General features: G+C 38.5%; 1 protein-coding gene across 3 annotated transcripts in view; it reads right to left on the minus strand.

The window, feature by feature from the left end:
• Nucleotides 1-19,427, minus strand: part of MAST4 (microtubule associated serine/threonine kinase family member 4) — a 242,288-nt gene that overhangs the window by 83,689 nt on the left and 139,172 nt on the right. For all 3 annotated transcript variants that reach the window (XM_063127992.1, XM_063127991.1, XM_063127993.1), the window contains one exon: nucleotides 937-1,025. In XM_063127992.1, the coding sequence (XP_062984062.1) occupies nucleotides 937-1,025 (89 nt within the window). The remainder of the gene's footprint in view (nucleotides 1-936; nucleotides 1,026-19,427) is intronic.

Genomic DNA, 19,427 nt, shown 5'->3' on the forward strand with positions numbered 1-19,427 from the left:
AACGCATTGCAGTAATCCAAACGAGAGGTTATCAGAGCATGGATAACTGTAGCTAAGCTATCTCTGTCCAGATAAGGGCGCAGCTGGTATATCAGCCTGAGCTGATAAAAGGTGCTCTTTGCCACTGAGTTCACCTGTGCCTCAAGTGACAGTTCTGGATCGAAGAGCACCCCCAAACTACGGACCCGATCCTTTAGGGGGAGTGCAACCCCGTCCAGGACAGGGCAAACATCACCTCGCCGGACAGAAGAACCACCCGCTAACAGTACCTCCGTCTTGTCTGGATTGAGTTTCAGTTTATTAGCCCTCATCCAGTCCATTACCGTGCCCAGACACTGGTTCAGAACAGCCACTGCCTCACCTGGGTTTGATGAAAAGGAAAGGTAGAGCTGGGTATCATCCGCATATTGATGACACTCTCCCACTGGAGAGACATATTATGCACTGAGCAATGATGCTCAGAGCTACTTGGGGCAACTCCAACCTGCTATGTTTCCCCCTGTCTTTCCATCAGGAAAGGCTATGAGATATGGGCTTGCCAGTACAATTTTTGACTTGGTAAAAATATAAACCACTCTGGGAGGAGAGTGAATATTTAGTAAACACTACATAGATCTCCAGTTTGAAGTAACTGATTTCAATTGCTCATTCCAAGAATCAGCAGGTAATGCTAACTTCAAATTTACAATGTAATATTATATATTTTGGTAGAACAGCATCAAAAGCTGGAATTTCTTACTCTCATCCTAATCTTATTTACCAGTGACTACTGGAAGTGCTAGGGTAACAGTTTTCCCAAAGGAACAGCAGATCATTCCAGTCTACTAAGACTATTAATTAATGCCCAAATTATATCCCAATACATAGAAAGTAATACATAAGAAATCCCACATATTTTAAAATCAATACATAAAATATTTCAGATAAGAGGATTACCTGTGTGAGCTGAAAGCGGTGAATGGGGCCGAGGCATAGCTGGAGACTGTCCATTGCATATCAAACTTTTTCTATTACTTGTCCGGCAACTGTAGGAAGAGAAGAATACTTAAATTTAGCAAATATATAGAATATAACTCTGCAATTTTAATGCAGAATACAAATATTTTGCATTTCTATCCTCTAGCAAATTCAAGATTACTGGCTTGTGATAGGCATTTTGAATAGGGACGGGGGAACTCTAGAATTATACAGCATAATGAATTGTAAAAATGAGTTATATCCCATATATCAGCAGGAGAAAATGCATTAAGGTTAATTATAACCACATTTTATCACAGCTATTATCCAACAAAGAAATCCACCTGCCACTGCGACATTACACTATTAGTACTGACATTTCATCTGATACAGAGCAATTGCCTTATTTATAATGCGTAAATATGTCAGAAAAAGCTAACCATTTAGAACCACCATTCAGTATATGTTTTTGTGTTTACATGGATTTCCTAACTGTGAACAGAGCAATAATTTATCTATCTTATGATATACTAATTAAAAATCTAATTATTGAGGCAAATTTCACATCTGTGCTTTTGTAAATAGACCAGGCACATCCTACAAAGATAAATGTGTTCCTTCACTCATACATTTTTCATCTCAACTACTCCAAATCACTATTTTTCTCCATTAGCAATAATTATGACATAGATAGTAAACTCATACTTTTACTAAAAGAGAGGACCTCTGCAGATTTTCTCTGTGCATTCATAGTCCTATAATTATAATCAAATACACCTATGAATAGGTTCTCCCATCTTGAAATCACACAAGCAAGTTATTTCACTGAAGCTAATAGAATTCTGCCTAGTGTGCATCAAAAACTTAAGATGAGAAATTTAAAAAATAGTTTTAACATTTTAATGATTTACATAGGAATCTCTCTCTCTGTCACACACACACAGTGCCAAAAAAATGAAAATAGTTTGTATTTCTATACATAACAAAGAAATAACCATCAAGCAACTTTATTCAGTTTAAAAAACAAAGGATGGAGGATATATTTTTCCATGCTTATTCATTCTATTTGAAATTATTTTTAGGCTGTCTTTAAGGGTAGAACCCTTCCAAAGTGACATAAAAGATAAAAACTAAACTAAACTATGCAAAACAAATATAATAGAAAATCAATCAATCAATATTCAATAAAAAAGCTTTAAAAACAGCCCACAGACCATGGAAAGGGCAGTGAAAGCAGGTGTGTCTTCAGAGTCTTCCTGAAGGCCTGCAAAGAAGGATCCTGATGAATCCCTGAGGGAAGCCAATTCCAGAGGTATGGAAAGACCATTGAAAAGGCCCTCTCCCTTGTACATAGCAGCCTAACCATCCTCTGCACTGGGCAGGTGAGAAGCATCTACTGACCTCAGAGTGCTAGCAGGCTAGTACAGGAGAAGGCAGTCCCTTCCAAGTAACTTGGGCCCAACCCATTTAAACCTTTAAAAGTTAAAACAAGCACCTTAAATTGGGACTGAAAATGCAGTGGCCAATGCATTTAGCAGCTAATGCAGTGGCACAGTATTGGTTTTACATGAGTAGACCACATGAGCAGCCCCCAACAATATTCAGGTGGCTGTATCCTGCATAAACTGAAGTTTTCAAACCATCTTCAGTGGCAGCCAATATAGAGCTTATTACAGTAGTTCAGCCTGGATGTCAACAGCTGAGAGAAGATCCTCCACCAGATAGGGTCGCAGTTTAATTCACCATTTGGTGTGATCATACCCAATTTGTGCTTGAAGGAACAGTTGTGGGGAGACACCTACATCTGAATTGAATAAATCCCAGAAATATAACACCATTTTTAATTGAACAGATCCACATATTATTTGGGAACAGGCTAGATGAAAACAGAAGGCTTAACCTATCCAAGTAGGTTTTTAACTTGCTTCCTAAACAACTGGAATATTGGGCTCTGGGAAGAGGTTACAGTAGTTCTACCAAAACTTTCTATGCCAAACATAGGTTTCTAGACTTGGAAACAAATAGAAGCAATTCTGGTCACTTGTTAAGAACCTGCAGTCCACTCAAGGCTACCATGCATACATCCATCTTCACACAACATGCTTGCTATGGAAAATATTCTTAAAACCGCCCAGAGCGCTTCAGCTATGGGGTGGTATATAAATGTAATAAATAAATAAATAAATTCCTTTTACCACTCCAGGACCCAATTTTAAATGTTGGGACTATCTTGAAATCTGGACACCACTCTGTTTTATAGTTCTGTTGAACCAGGACTATTATTACTCCCAGGTTCTTAAGGCAGATGATCTTTTGAGGCATACAGAATAAAAGGATTTAGTAAGGGACACTAGTTGTCCATGTGAGCTCTACTATTAACACAAGGTCAATGCGTCTGACATCAACAGGCTCCTCCTCAGATAGTAAGACAACATACTCAGCAACTTAACATTTATTAGCATAAATATGTACAAAGTTTGCCTCAGATTTTAAAAAGTCAAATTGGAGTAGCTGCTATTCCCCTTCAGTATCCAGTTCTGTACTCATGAACCTCTTGAGGTTTGAATGCTGGTGTCTCTTGGGCTGAACAACTCATTGCTACACAGTTAAGGAAGATTACGTTTGTCCTCCTAGATCCCAGCCAGTAGTCCCAATAAACTGGCTTGGCTTGAAATGCATCCAGTCCTGGATCTTTGGCTAGGCAACGGCCACAATTCCTTCGTCTTGTTCTAAATCAGCTTGTCTTCTTCCTTCGGCCTCCTTTTCAGTCTGCCAGCTTCTCTATCTGGCTGGCTGGCTTTTTCTTCACACCAGCCCCTTTGGTTGAACTTGTAAGCTCAGAATTAGAGCCTGCAATTGGCACTATTTCTAGATTTAACCTCAAATGGATCTGTCCAAGTACTCCACCTCATTCCTTATCTCAATCCTGGTAAGACTTGTCTTTGGCTACCCAACACCTAACACATATAATTATAAGTCTGAATATCCTGGTGCATTTGTTTTTAGTCCTAAGAGCAGGCAACCTGAATTATAATCTTGTTTACAGTTGTGAACTCTTATGGCAATACTCCCTTTCTTCCACAGGACTTCGATATAAACACATCAGCGTTACTAGTCAGGACGTGGAGATGGATTAGAACACTGAATCTGTTTGCAAGAACCAAAGAATATATTGCTCCAATATATTCAAAGGAAGAATATGTGTTTATTATGGCTTTGTTTTCCAAATGCCAATATATTCAGAATAACTTGGCAGTTTACAGTATCTATAGCTATCTGTACATGTAATGTATCTATTAAGGTAAGTGGTGGTGGTGGGGAGATATTTCACCATTGTTCTTACATGAAAAAGGCATGCTCTCTTATTCATTTAAGAGATTAACTTTTAAAATATAATTAATGCTGGTGAGAAAGGTCATATTTGAAATTGAAAGCTATTAATACTAACGGAACACAAGCAGTTCCTATGCACGCCCCCATTTTACCCTGCTTTAAATGTCGCCCTTCATACTTAAATGTAGCCCTCCATATCAGTAGAGCAAAATGAGCTTGTCTTCCTCCTCTGGCCTCCCTCTCAGTCTGCCAGCTTCTCTATCTGTCTGTCTGGCTTCTTGTCTCCCTGCATCTTCACACCAGCCACTTTGGATGAATTCATAAGCTCACAACTACTGAGTACAATAAAAACTACTAGGCTACAAACACTTTGATCACTATTTCATCTTTATAGGGAAGGTCAAAAAGATGTTCATCTAGGGGTTTCCCCCCACCAACAAGTCAGATAAATAAAACGCCATCACAATTCAGACTAACAATGTATGGACATAACCCATTTGGCACAACTTTTGTATTATATTAATAATCACAGGAAGCAAACTGAACACATAAGGGACACATAAATGAATGTAAACATACATGTTTCAGTGTGGTACTCCTAAGTGCAGCTTTCATGATAAAGCAATCAGTAGCACAAATAATGACACTGTAACATATGATATCATTAATGTCCCTTCTTCAGAGAGAGCCTTTTTACTCTGAATACAGGGGTAAATTGCCGGCAATAAAGGTTAATTGCTAAAAAGAGCAGGGTGAAGGGGATGCGCTGACAGCAATTATTTCTTATACTGCTTTTCACATGAAATCTGGCATCTGTTTTAATCATTTATAATGATTTCATTTTAACATCCTTAATTATTAATATTTACACTTGTAATGAAGATGGATACGGGCTGTAAAGTATTATGGCAGCACCTTTAACAGCATGTGCTGACTACTGCACTCCACTGAAATGTAGCCCTTAATTTTGTTGTCACCCTAATAGCCTGGTTGAGCAGAAGATAAAGCTTTAAAAGAATATGTATTTGAAAAGCTACTACAAATAAAGTGTTACACTGGGATCAGGTAAGCATAGAGAATAACAATCTCTACACAAGTTTACATTCTGAATGCCATGTAGAAACACAATATATTATGATAAAGGCCTACTGGGGATGGCTGGTTAGAGAATGGCAGTGACAGTTTTAATATATAGTTAAACATCACTATGCCCTGAAAGACAAGGGATGTATCCACTTCATTTTCACTGGACAAGTTTAATTTAAGCTATATTTAGCATGTTATGAAATGTGCTGGCCTGTGACTTCAGATTTATTTGCTGGTTTTGCAGGCACAGATGCTAGAGAGCCAACTATGAATGCTGCAGAATAGCAAACTCTATCCAGGAGCCCAGCTCTTCAGCGTAGGCATTGTGAATGGCCAAAACACAAGAATTGTTTGAACAAGGCCTATATAAAGAAGTTATGCCAACATGTTTGAACTTTTAAAAACAAATACTTTATTATAATAACCCTTTACTTTAGCAACCCTCTTAACACCAGAGAAGAAGGCCTTTCATCTATAGAACAATCTTCAAAGCAATTGCAATTAATGACACTAACTACTAATTAGATAAATTTGTTTATCTAACAAATAACAGGAAGCCATGGATTTCTTCATGTGCCACGACAAGCCTCAGGATCATGCATTTCCCCCTTCCTTCTCCGTCTTTCTCCATTCATGAGGAAAGAAGATTGAAAACATGTTTAACTTTTGAACAAACATGGGCTAGTTCATGTGACATGGTTGCCCCATCATGAGTTATTTAACCCATTATGAGCCTGAGTTGTGCAAACCTGGCCATTGTGAGTTATTTGGCGGTTAAACAACACTTGCATAGCCTTACTAATAACTCCTAAAGACCGTGTTTGTATCATACAGCACAACCCCCAGTCGGGGACTTCATACTGAAAATGGCAGCTGCACACATCCAGTATGCACCATGGCTCATCGCGGATTAAATAACCCATGATGACCCAGCCATGCCATGCAAACCAGGTCTTAATTTCCTGCTGTGGAGGAAAAAAATGACTGTCACTTTAAAACTCAGACAAGAACTGTTGTGTTACATCTTCCTGGTACTCAAGCTGGAATTTCCTCCCTAATTGGTCCTGTCCACCAGATGTAAGACAGAAATACCTCACCTCTTTCTTCAGGCTTCCTAGGTTGTGGTAAAGCCTAATGGGCCATCTTTTCAAGTGCTTTTTAACTACCAATTGAGCATATCAAACTGCCCTGCCACTTCTGACTTGGGAATTCTCCTTCCCCTGCCAATCCCCCTCCCCTCCCCTCCCCATCCTATGCTACTACAGGAATTTAACTACACTCTGGAGACCAAATCTAGGCTGGCCCATCCCCAAGGAATGGCATCCTTCCACCACCTTCACATTTGAGAAACAGTATCTTCATTCAATGATAACAGAGTTTCCAAATGTAATTAATGAATAGCAATTAAAAACGACAAACAATATCTTTTTTAAAAGTTATTGCATAATAATAAAGGATTGTCATTATGGGAGACAACAGTTAAATCTCAACCCTACCGTCATATTGGCTTACTTTTACAGAAAAGCAATTAATAGATCTGTCTCTTCTGAAGTGGTACTCAAAATGTGTTTCAAATGGGCCTACCAAACGGATACAAATCTATATGTGTTTAAAATGTATATAATAGGAACACACAAAAAGGAACTCAGAAATCATGGTAAAGATCAAAATCAATCTGTCTGGGATTTTCAAATAGTGTTAGGTATGCACTATTGTAGTCAGGAAGAAATACATATAAGATCTTAATCTAACATTCCAGCACAGCTAAAAGAAGTACTAACTTAGTAAAATGTTTTTGGTTCTACATAAATGCAAAATTACAAACAAAGTACTCGAAGCTGCCTTGACTAGGAGAAGACTCCATATCTATAGAAGGGATTTTGAGGACACCTGTCTTCCTATTGCAGCTGCTTGTTTGGGCATGTGTAAAGCATTCTTTGTAAATTGTAAGACAGTTGCCAAGATCCAAAGAGTACATGCCCAAATACTTGTGCATGCACAACAGAGTCCCCAATCTAACACTTTCTGTATATTTCATATCATACTGCATTAGAAGCAACTTAGGAAAACTTTACAGCATTTCTCATGCTTTTAGGGCACAATCCTATGGTATTGCCCATAATCCTCTTGCTCTATATTTTGGCTAGACAGACTTTTTTGACCATCTAGCTGGAATGTGGCGGAGCAGAAGGGAGGGAGGATGAGGAAGTCTCAGGATACATCATATCCCGGCTTCCCCAGTCCCCTCCCCTCCCCACCCACAGTGCCCTCCCCACCCACGGCACAGACCCTTTACCCCCTCGTGTTGACTGCGAGGAAGGGGGGAGGGGAGCATGGGTTCCTGGATCTTTGGTCAGAGTAGTGTCTCCACACTCGGATCTAGGAATATGAATCATCCTATCCCACCCCCCTCCCAGGTTCTGTCTAGGTGCCACAGGATTGTTTGTTTAAGCAGTTATACCTATAAAACATATTGCAAAATGTTATTTTATGTTTGTACATTACAACTAAATTTAGCCAAATACCACTAAAATAATACCCAAATACATAATGTAGCTTAGTTGACTTGCTCTATAGAGTTCTCAATTGAGAAATTACAGTGTGAGAAGCAACATAAAAGTAAAGAGAATAAGATTTTACTGAAATGTGTAGTTTAACTCTATAGTAAATACTTCGCCATAAAATGGCTGCCTACAAGATAAGAATCTGCAATAAAAAATATACATGAAGTCAGAGTAGGTGCACATTAAATTGTTTCAAAAACCTGCCTTAGTAAACATCATATTTTAGTTTATTATCCATGTAATGCAAATATTCACCACCAAGTTATCAAACACAAAAATATTACAATTTATCTCCAATGGGGCATGAAAGTTTAGTACATTTTTTTTTAAGTAAAGGACTCACAGAGCATGGACATTTTCATTTCCATTGTTACTTTCAGTTTCAGCAAACCTAATTTCACAGTACACAAACATCTTGCCTTGCCTTTAAAGGCAAAAAAAATGAGCAAAACATTGTAAAACCTTTCGTTTATATGCCCGGGCTCAATCCCATAGCATTGTTTCTAATAGCAGGGCTGGGTCCAAAAATTTGTGAAGAAATATTTATCTCAATATTTATAGAGCACATTTCACTTGCTGAGGAACTGTAATTTGTTCCTTCCAACAGAGTATTAAGGAGCACAGCAAAAACTGTATTTCTGTTTCTCTCCAGTTTCACAGCCACAGAGCAATTCCTGACCACCACTTTTTCTGCTAGGAGCCATTATTTCCTACTCTCCTGAGCCTGACTTTGCAAAGTCAGACTACAGCTACCATTTCCCCCATTTTTGTACATCTTTATTCAGATCTATGTCCCAACTTTGACAAGCCTTACCCCCAACTAGGTGTAAAAAGGAAAGCTGCTTTAAAAACAACACAATAATTTCAATTAAAATATTGGAAATGGAGAGAATAAAACAAAAACATTTCAAAGCAAAACTCCAGAAGTTGAATGGAGGAAAACAGTCAAGACAAAGAAATAATAAAGTTTGACAAGCACAAAATAACTCTAGATCAGAAGGCTACTATTGGGGTGAAGGAAGATGAACAGGAAAGAACTGGACTCAGAAGTATCAGGTGACTTATGGTTGGATTTGCGGGGGGCGGGATTGCAGTTTTCCTGATTAATTCATTATCATTTCTGCATAGCTCCACAATGATGGCCACATGTTCTAACATCCACTTCTATTACAGCACTCTATAATTGGTATTCCTGCCCACTCCCTTAAGCACCCACTTATGCCTTGACCTGCACCTACTTTTGCTAGTAGTATCTAGGCGTTGCATTCTTTCCCAGATCTGACTTCCACCACCTGCTTCTAAAAATTCATGCCCAAACATCTCATTGGCTCTGTCTCCTCTTCCATTCACAGGACACTGAGACTGCATGTTCTTGCCTGAGGAGGGCAATACATTTTTCTTTTAAAGAAAAAACACACAAAAACAAGCAAATGGCAGTGACTTGAGATCACCTGGTGACTAAGTCTTCAGCAGCAATCATCAACTGAGAAACGCAACATATACCAGATATCCCTATATAATGGGATAAAATTAGTCAGAACCAAAGGCAATTCAAGTGAAGAACTGTGAAAGGGGAAAGACCTATTATACTTTTTTTGTTGTTGATATCGAACATCCTCTATATAACCCATACTGCTTCCATGAAGACAGACTGAGATACTTATACAAGGTTGTACATCTTAGAAAAATTTGTATGTCACTGTCATGTTTATGCCTGTTCCCTCTGGCATTCACACGTGCTGGCAAGCTGAGGAAATCACACGGTAGACAAGCTTAATGGTTACAGAGCTGAAAAATGGTTAGAAAGCTTTAGGCTCTTTTTTCTGAAACAATCCTTAAGGCAAACACTAGGAGGGGGGTAAATAGGGTACGTCAATAACCACTTTGAGCTTCTCCAGGTGCATACGCTGGCACCTCAAAGGAACATGGCTAATCTCCTAAAACAAAGTCCCAGGAAAGGTTGCTCTGAGCCACCAGAGCCAGGCAGAGAGATCTGTCACACACTTGTAAATCTCAGCCTACTACTACTGAGTTGACCCCTGTTACCATGACTTCAGGAAAGGTTAAATCTCAGGCCTAGGAGTCCCATCCTTCTGCTAAGGACTTGGGACTCCCTGCCACCTGAGTCTAGGCACAAACACAGAATCCACAGCATATGCAAGTCCAAGTCTATGAAAAGCCTCATTACTTTTCATGGCACAGTTCTTAGATATCCAAAGTCCAAAATAGCAAAAGCGTCCATGTGCAGAGTACTTGCAAAGTCTCAAGTGGATCACAGAATCATAGAATAGTAGAGTTAGAAGGGGCCTATAAGGCCATCGAGTCCAACCCCCTGCTCAATGCAGGAGGGAGGTGGAATCCAAAACAGGAGGGAGGTCAGGCCTTGCATCAAGAGATGAAACCTAGCAAAGCTTTTTCAGCTTTGCACCAGCATTTAAGGCCTATTCAAAACCACTTGACAGACAGGTCCTCTGACCCGTAAACCATGCACACGTGCCAAAAGGGCGGGGTGTTAAACCCACTTCTAAGAGCAGCCCCCACCTTTTCCAAAACACTCTGAAGTTCCCAGAGAACCAGCAGCTTCAAGGCTGAGACAGGGAGTGAACAAACTACTCCCATGGGAACTTCTTACATAGATAAGCTTGCAGAGACATCTGACATTCTCAAACCATTTCCTAATAAACCCACCTACTAGGTACAAGGCCAGCCTTGTACCTATACCTGACAGTCACAATAATTATCCAATTGACCTCTGATACAGAAACCCCTAGGGGAGATACTATTCAAAAGGAAAAGTGATAATCCCCAGTAAACATGTAACTTCTATCACCTTGAAGTTTTAAAGTCTGTAGACTAGACGAGGATTTTCAATGGGTAATCTTTTTTGCATATTAAGTGGAAGCTAGTTTCAAAGCAAATACCTGACCAAGTCACTGACTCTGAGATCCTAATGATGAATTCAGGCCTTGAAGCTGATTACGCTAAAAATCCAGAGACTTTCTGGGATGTCTTTGAAGAAGAAAACAAGATAGGGAGGTTGAAGTGTGCGTTGCATAGTAGCTAGTTAAGAGTATACGGGCCAGCTTACAATTTCATTCCTACAAGCCTATACAAAGAAGTTAATTATTTTTACATTTTGAATCCAGAGACTCAGGCCTATGTGAAAGCAGTCCCCCACACGGAGAAGATAGTTATCGATCGTTACAATCTGTGGAGGCAACGGTTGGATCAGGAAGATATCCAACATAGAGGTTATTAGTATGGGCTCCAGTGCGGGACTGAAGCAGCCACCAGTAACAGCAAATGTGATATTGATGATGGAGTGGGCATCAAGATTGAACCCGTTGATTGTGGTCGATAGTGTACCAATTCTGCCACCTTTTTAGAAATTTTCTTCATTTCAGAAGAAAGAGTAGAAGAGAGTTTGGGAGCCCTTTTTTGATAAATGTTTTTGTCAATAAAAGTATCAGCGACCACCGAGGTGTGGGTGGGTCAGTTTGCTCAGCAGTGTGAGCAGCTCAACTATAGCGCAGGGGACCTTGTTATCTGTGTAGGCCGCGGTACAGCAGAAGTGCCCTCAGAAAGGCCAGTAGATGTTTGAGCAATGGGGTCTTTCAGTACATCCACTGTTTTTCTCCACAAATCTGCATGGAGATTATCCAAGCAATTGCATCTGGCTTGCTTTGGAAATTCCTGGCAATGTGTGCGAGCATCTAGCGTAAGCCTTTCTCTGAAGCAGAAAAAGCTGACAGTTGGGGTAACTTACTCCACAGACACACTTTCAGAAAGGTGCCCAGAGGGTCAGATGCCCAGTGAGCAATAGCAGGATTGTGAAAAATAAAGAAAATAATAAAAGACGCAGAGAAAGAGAGAAAAACGACAGAAAGGAGAAAGAGAGAGAAATCCACCAATACTACAATCTCACAATACTACAATACCACAATGGCGGTCAAATGAAAATAGAGAGAATAAGCGGAATAAGTTTCCTGAAATGGTGTTCCACACAGGCATAGATCCCATCTGTGTGATGCTCTGACACCACAAAGAAGTGATGTCAGTCCAGGGCCTCTGAATAAGACCATGTTTGAATTTTTAAAAATGAGTTTTAAAAACCCAACACAAGGACAAATCAGAGAGTGAATTTCAATCAGATTACTACTGGCTTTCTTCTATTAGTAGAAGAGAAAATTACATGAAAAATTTCCTTATGGATTCCCAATATGGAACAAAGCCATACTTATTTTGTTGAAAAAATGTAACTTCTAGAGATGCTTTAAAAAAAATCACTAACTGCTCATTGTATTCTGTATTAGTACAGATTTACATTAACAATTTCATCCAAATACTGCAATGCTCCATTAAATATAATTACTAGCATAACATTGATTAATTTTTACATTGACAAACACTGAGAGTTCTACCTCCCTAAAGTCACGCGTCTTGTCACACTGGCAGAATTAACCATAATTATTTCACAGTAAAAGACCAAGTATCACAGCACATATGCAAATCTAAACAGTTAGGGAACTGCCCTTTGATTCAAATGTTATCTTTCAAGCTATATAAAGCCCAAGTGAGGATCATATGAAAAATTACTGGAGTCAGATTTTAATGATGTGGAAATAATCCTGAAATATCTCATGAACCTTTAAGTCTGCCACCTAGTACCTGTTATCTAGCCTTTGCGCATTAACCATTTCCACTTTTGGATAGGAAAAAAGAAACATGATTCCAAAGAAAACAGGCCATTGTTATGAGTCATCCCTACAGGCAAGGAAACAAACTTGAAAAAAAAGAAGCTTCCCTCATATCCAGCTTAAATTTGACCTAATTTTGCTCTGGAAAAACAAAAGGATGGCTTACATGCACACACAAAACTCGTGCAGAGTTTTGTGTGTGCATGCTCTCTTTTGAGTTTTCATTGGACCAAAGAAGTATGTAACACTTCAGTTAGAAATTTTGACAAATGGCAATTTCCTTGGATTTGTAAATATTTTTCTAACTTATGAATTGTCCTATCTTTATATTCTATTAAAACTGATTCTCTCTCTCTCTCTCTCTCTCCTGAAAGTATTAGTTTCCTGATTTAATAACTATTTCTTGTTTTTGTTTTATTTATCCATAAGCCACTCTGAGAGCCTGTTCAACTGAAATTTGTTAAATAAATAAATGTTTTTAGAAAGGACCTAGAAATACCAATGATCAATAAAAGGCAAATCATTACTGGTTCAGAAGCCAATATGGCCTATGGCCCATGATGCTGTTACAGCAATGTACATTATTTTCATGCTTCATATAGCAGAATACATCTCTTGAGATGAGATGTAAAGCTTTTCATTAAAAGATAACTGAGACAAAGGGCTGGTTCAGATGTAGTAGTAAATCATGGCTTAGTTACATGCATGAAAAGCAGTGACCCTTACACTCACATGCTTCCCCTCCTTCTCCAATAAGAAGGAAATAGGAAGCTTTTGTTTCCTGTTCAAACAAAACAAAGTTTCTAGTTCTGTGTTCAAACTGAGGGAGGTCTGGTTAGTTTAAATCAGTGGTTCCCAAAGTGGGTGGTGGGATTGCATAGGGGGCGTTAAGAGGCAAGGGGGCAGCAGGGGGGTGCTAAGAGGCAAAGGGGCGGCAGGGGGGCGCTCGAGGTGGTCTTTTCCAAGAAGTGCCTCTCCAGAAGGTCTTAAAACCCAGGGACATTTTTATGGGAGAAGGTAGTTTGGTCCCAAGCCATATAGGGGAAGAATCCACACATGTATTAATACCGTTTAAGAAGAGTCCTTTTAACGGTGAATTGAAATGTTTCAAAAGCACTAAAACGCTAATGAAGAGAAATACCCTGCTTAGTGTGCCCCGCCACACTGGCTGCAAAACGAGGCATTCGCTCTCTTTTCCTCCCTCCCTCGGCAAGCTATTCTGAATAATGATTTTTATAGTGTATGGTAGGGGCCACTGGGCATGAGTTTGTGGAACCAAGGGGGTGGTTGCCTGAAAAAGTTTGGGAACCACTGGTTTAAATTCTGATTTGTTCGAATGTGCCAGGATAAAAACATTGTTATGGGTGGAATCTTGACTAATTAACAAAATAAAACTGGAACTTTAAGATGAAATAGGTCGGGATTCCTTCATTGTCCAAAATATTCTTGTTCCTCTTCAGTACTTGCTCCAGCATTCCATTTTCCCATATATCAGTCCATCATCCTACTCCATAACAAAAACAGTTCTTCATAGTTGAACTATCAGTATCTACTTATTTATTATGTACTATAGGAAAGCCCAGTTGCCTTTACTTCTAGGTAGAGGTAAGAATGGAGTGGGAGTGGGGATTGCTTTCTCTATATAGTTTGTGATTACTTTTACGGGATATTGAAGGCAAACACTCAAGAGTTCTGAGTAAATAAACTTGTGAAATCTAATCAACAAAAACTAGTTCTAGAGAGCTTTCCTATCAGCAAGAAGAAGAAACACTTCCCCACATACCAATGAAAAATTGTTCTGTTTTACACTCAGGCTCACTCTTGTACATTCTCGACTTACTTCATATATGTTTGTAAGAAATATATATGAAAAGGTCTTGACATGGTACCCATTTCCAAAATTTATTTGACTTTCACTCTTAAGGAATCAAACATTTAACATACTATCATGTTACAAAAAATCAAGCTTTAATTAGAGCTGCTAAGAACAGACCAAAAGGCACTTACTCAGGAGATAAACATATGCGACTGAAAATAAGATTACTTAATATAGGCAAGTAATAAATGTTGTTCAAGTGCAAGGCAGAGCAGCACCTAGATGTCAGGGTAACTACCTAGGCATGGACAAATTAAAATTGGTGGGGGATTTGCATTTCACAATTAATTTCATCTATTTTCATTACACCCAAAATAAACTGCATCCTAATTTAAAAAATCCAGGTTTTTTCCTTTTACTGAAAATGTATATCAAGTAACAATTATTACAAGTAAAACTTATTAACAAGAGTCTGTACTGTAATTCAATACAATTTAGATTTCAAACCAGAACAATCAGTTCTGCTTTTGTGTCAAATAATTCATAATAATGGGAACAAGAGTTTTAAAATATGTCTTTGTTCATTCAGTATCCATATTCATGCTAGAGCTTCAATTTGCCTGACCAGTAAAGTAATAGATTTTTCTTCAAAATCCCAGCATTTTATGTTTAACGCAGGAAGCTATCTCATACCTGGTCAGATTACTTGTCATTCTAGCCCAGTATGGTATCTGACTGGAAGCAGTTCTCCAGGGTTTCTGGCAGAGGACTTTCCCATCATTTGCTACCTGATCTGTTAACTAGAGATATGAGAGACTGACCTGGAAACTTTGGTATGCAAAGCACACAAGTGAGCTATCATCCTTTCCATGTTGTGATCTTAATATTCTTCCAATATTTTTACGATACATAGAATAGCTGCTACCAATAATTAGTGCATAAAATTATTTATTTCTTTTCTAACAATATAATATGTGAAACCAAATAAAAACATAGATGGGCTTCCTAGAAGGTTATAAAACCTGTCACTAAATAATTAGTTTTATTATGTTCTGTCCACATGTTTTCTAACAACTACTTGAGCACCTAATTTTATGCAGAGGAGAAAAGAACAAGATTATAAATATTTCCTTACAAATATGAAATGCAAACACAAGTTAATTATATCTCTCCACAGTAAGCCAAGTAGTCCAATCATGCCTGTATAATATGTGCCAACTGATCTAAGTATCTAGTGAAAATATTCCTGTACCCAGCTAATTAATGTCCTAGCTTAAAAATATAGTACCTCACCTAGACTGGTACCTGCAAATGTTGCGGTCAAGATATTTAGTGAGCCATGTCAATCAAAAGTGCTCCCTGGCATAGATTTATGATTACACAATTAAGAATATGAGATTACCATCTTGGAGCCACATTCCCTTCTGACCATTTTGAGACTTCACAGCTCAATGGCTTGGATCCAGCATTCGTTTCCCACAATGAGAAAGGCTTGATTCTCCCTTCCCTTTGCATCCCCCTATGTCTCTGAAAAGGGGTTGAGGGAGCTTCCATAACAGTGAGGAATTTGGCACTGGGGGCTGCAGGAGGAGGAAATTGGCAAAAAATAGCCTCCTTCCCCTACACCCTTCCCGCTGGTGGAAGAGTTCTGAGTGGGACTCCGTTCAAGGGATACGTGTTGGATCCAACCTATTGTGTTTTTCTATGGAACATGTGAACTCGAACTATCTGATATAGAATTTCTTTTGTTTACTTTTCATTATCACTTATCCTGCAGACAAAGGGGGATGAGTTGCAATTCCTTGTTCTTACTAGGGCCTCTTTCCAGACTCATTTCAAGCTTTGAGTCATTCTTTGAATATGTAAATATGTCACAGGATGACTGAGTTCAGGAATTGTTATCCCAGGAAAATTTGGTAAGCAATTCCTTTAATGGTACTTCTTTCACAACCTCACAGCAGAATAAAGAAACAATCTTATACTGTTTTAATATCTTATTTTTAGTGAGCTTCTTACAATAAATAGTATTCCACCTAAACACTCAAGTACATTTATCCAACACAAGGTAGTAAAAGACAGGCATGTTGTGGTCTCTGAATGAGGAACACACATAAGGAGAAATATGATTGTGAATAATTCCCAAGATGGTCATTCAAAACAAAGCACAGGAACATTTCTCTCTCGGTGACAAGATATATCTATTGTGCCTGATGGCAACATACTTATTTATTTATTTATTTATTTATTTTATTACATTTTTATACCGCCCAATAGCCGAAGCTCTCTTATAGAAGCTCTCTTATAGAAACTTTTCTATTTCAAAACTGCTTTTGGCTTCCTCACTCCCATTAATTTTTCCCAACAGGTATTAATGCCATGAAAACACACACTAATGCAAAACAAACAGACAAACAAATCAATCTGGTACTAGGAACTGAGGTGGGAAAAGGTAGATACTTTTTTAATTCCCTAATAAGAGCTCCAAAGTTTCCCTCCTCTTTAAGATGTTTACTACATGAATTGTAGAAGGTTGAAATAACATTCAGACTCAATTTAATTAATTTAGCACACACTAGGGGCATTTGGAAGGATGAAAAACTATTTAATTAGTGATATATGGCAAAGGTGGGCAGAAGTAAATCTGGGTGATCAGAAAGGATATCTGATTTCCAAAGAAGGATTTTAAAGAGAAAAACGCTAAGAGGTTTTGGTTCTATGGTCTAAGCACAATGGCGGACGACGAAGAACTGAGGTAAGGGCGGGAACCCCATGGACATGCGCGGTAGCGCAGGGGAGGGGTTCCCGCCAAAAACGTTCCACTCAGCTATAGAAGGTTCCGGTCTGGTCTCTGCGCAGGCGCAAAGCCCATATGTGTGATGCATAGAGACCACGAAGAAGAACCAATAGTGGGATTTTGGTTGGAAGGCCTATGCGCTCCATTCAGTTACCCTAAATTTCCTTCATTTCAGCAATATAATTCCTGGGTTCAGAATTCTTTCATTCTAAGTGCATGTCTTTTGCACTAGGCTCCGGTTGGTAGATCTCAGGGTTCTTTGTTAAAAAAACAAAAACAAAGCAGCTCCCATAAGCCTGAAATCTGTTCACCACTGATCGAATATGTACAGGTGTACTAAAACAAAATTATGAGGAACAGGGCTCTCCTGCCTCATGCAAATGCTGTATCTCTTCAATACAAAACTTTTGTATTGAAGAGACACCCCCCCACCGCCCCATGAATTCTCATCAATTAAATATCCTGAGTTTGTAATTACACCCAGACAAGTGTTGTCACTCCGCCTCCGCCCCCAAGGAAAGCTCTTTAGCCTTCAACTCCTTTCTTTTAAAGAGACTTTCAGCTTCTTAATGGTTTTTGTAGACTCATACTAATTTAAGTGTTACATATCTGGAAATAATCAAATGGTGAGGCTGTTCAACACTGTGGCTTTACATACTGAATTTTTTCTTGCCATGCAACAGTCAAGGCAACCTTGGCAGTGAGAGGGAGGGAGAGAAGAGAAACAGCAACAGCTCTGTTATTTGCAAGCCCCTTCTTGTTTTCTAGTCTACTGCAGCTTACTGATTTGGTATGAATGACCAATCCTCTTACATCCTCTGCTGAATGTACAAAGAGGAAATAGAGAATAGTGTAAATGGAAACATATCTTGCTCAGCTCTGAAATCACCTCACAGATCATATGAGAAAAGCATTACATCATAGTAGGCTCATTTTAACATGAGGAAGAGGCAGAGAAAAAACGGTGAGTCATCACAACTGAAGTCAGAATTACGTGTGAAAACTGTCTCCTGCTTTCTACATGTCCCTTCTTGTGTCCCCAGTGAAAAATGGCATAACCTATTTATTAATAATCTTTAGTTGACAAGGCATTAGTCATATTCGTTGCCATAAGCCTTCCAAGTGAAAACCAAACCAGACAGCCACAAAACTTGTTTAACTACTTTTCCTTCTGTTTCAGGCAGCAGCAGGAGTTTATAAAACACCTACAGGAACAAAAAAATACAGCCCAAATTATGTTAATATGCCTTTTATGTATATTGATAATTAAAATATGTAGAATTAAAGACATAGTAAAAACAGAAAGCATTTTAAAAACTTTAAAGAATCATAATGCCATACTTAGATGGATGCGAAAGAATTGTAGATCTGCATCATGTTAAACAAACCAAGATAAAGGAATTGTTTTACACGACAAGGGCTTTACTTCATACAACTCTGAACAAAACAAAACATGTCTGGGCAGCATTACTAATAAATATTATCTATGGGTATTTCTGATGTTGAGATATTCTATTTAATGATACAAGATTATGAAAGTGCTAAAAAATATACATATTGGGTGGGGTGGGGGTAAAGCATCAAGAAACACTGTAAAAAGGTGAAGCATGACTCCAGCTCATAAAATTATGTGTCATCAAACTGACTTTGCAACAAAAGCACCTCTTCTTTCATATCCATAGACAAAGATATTTTTCTTTATTTTGGACAAGTTAAAACCCGAAAGTGAGACCTGCATATTCCTGAGGAAACTATTTTTATCAAGCAATGGTGCATTGAAGATGGAAAATACATTAAAAAATCGCATTGCCATATGCATGAAATATATTACTTTTACTTTTAATATTGGGGTGGAGATCTAATAAGCTCGAGAAAGCCTCCAGAACCAGTTGATTTAATAATGTTTGACCAAAGTTTCAACAGTCTTGAAAATAAGCAAGTTATAAGGGACTCAAATTCTCTTTGGAAATCACTGTCACATGAGACTGTGGTAACTCTAAAGATAAAAATTTCTATGAAGAAAGTCAGAACTAGTGTGAATATAAAAAGCCTGAAATGGTGAAGTGCTACAAGTAGTCAGTTGCTACTGAAAACTTCCTACACACACACCTTCGTCAATGGAGCATAATGAACAATATTCATGTGCTTTCATGTCTGTGCGGTAGATGTTTGCTGCCCTT

The sequence above is a fragment of the Elgaria multicarinata genome, chromosome 6 (genome assembly GCF_023053635.1).
Source record: "Elgaria multicarinata webbii isolate HBS135686 ecotype San Diego chromosome 6, rElgMul1.1.pri, whole genome shotgun sequence".
NCBI lineage: Eukaryota > Metazoa > Chordata > Lepidosauria > Squamata > Anguidae > Elgaria > Elgaria multicarinata.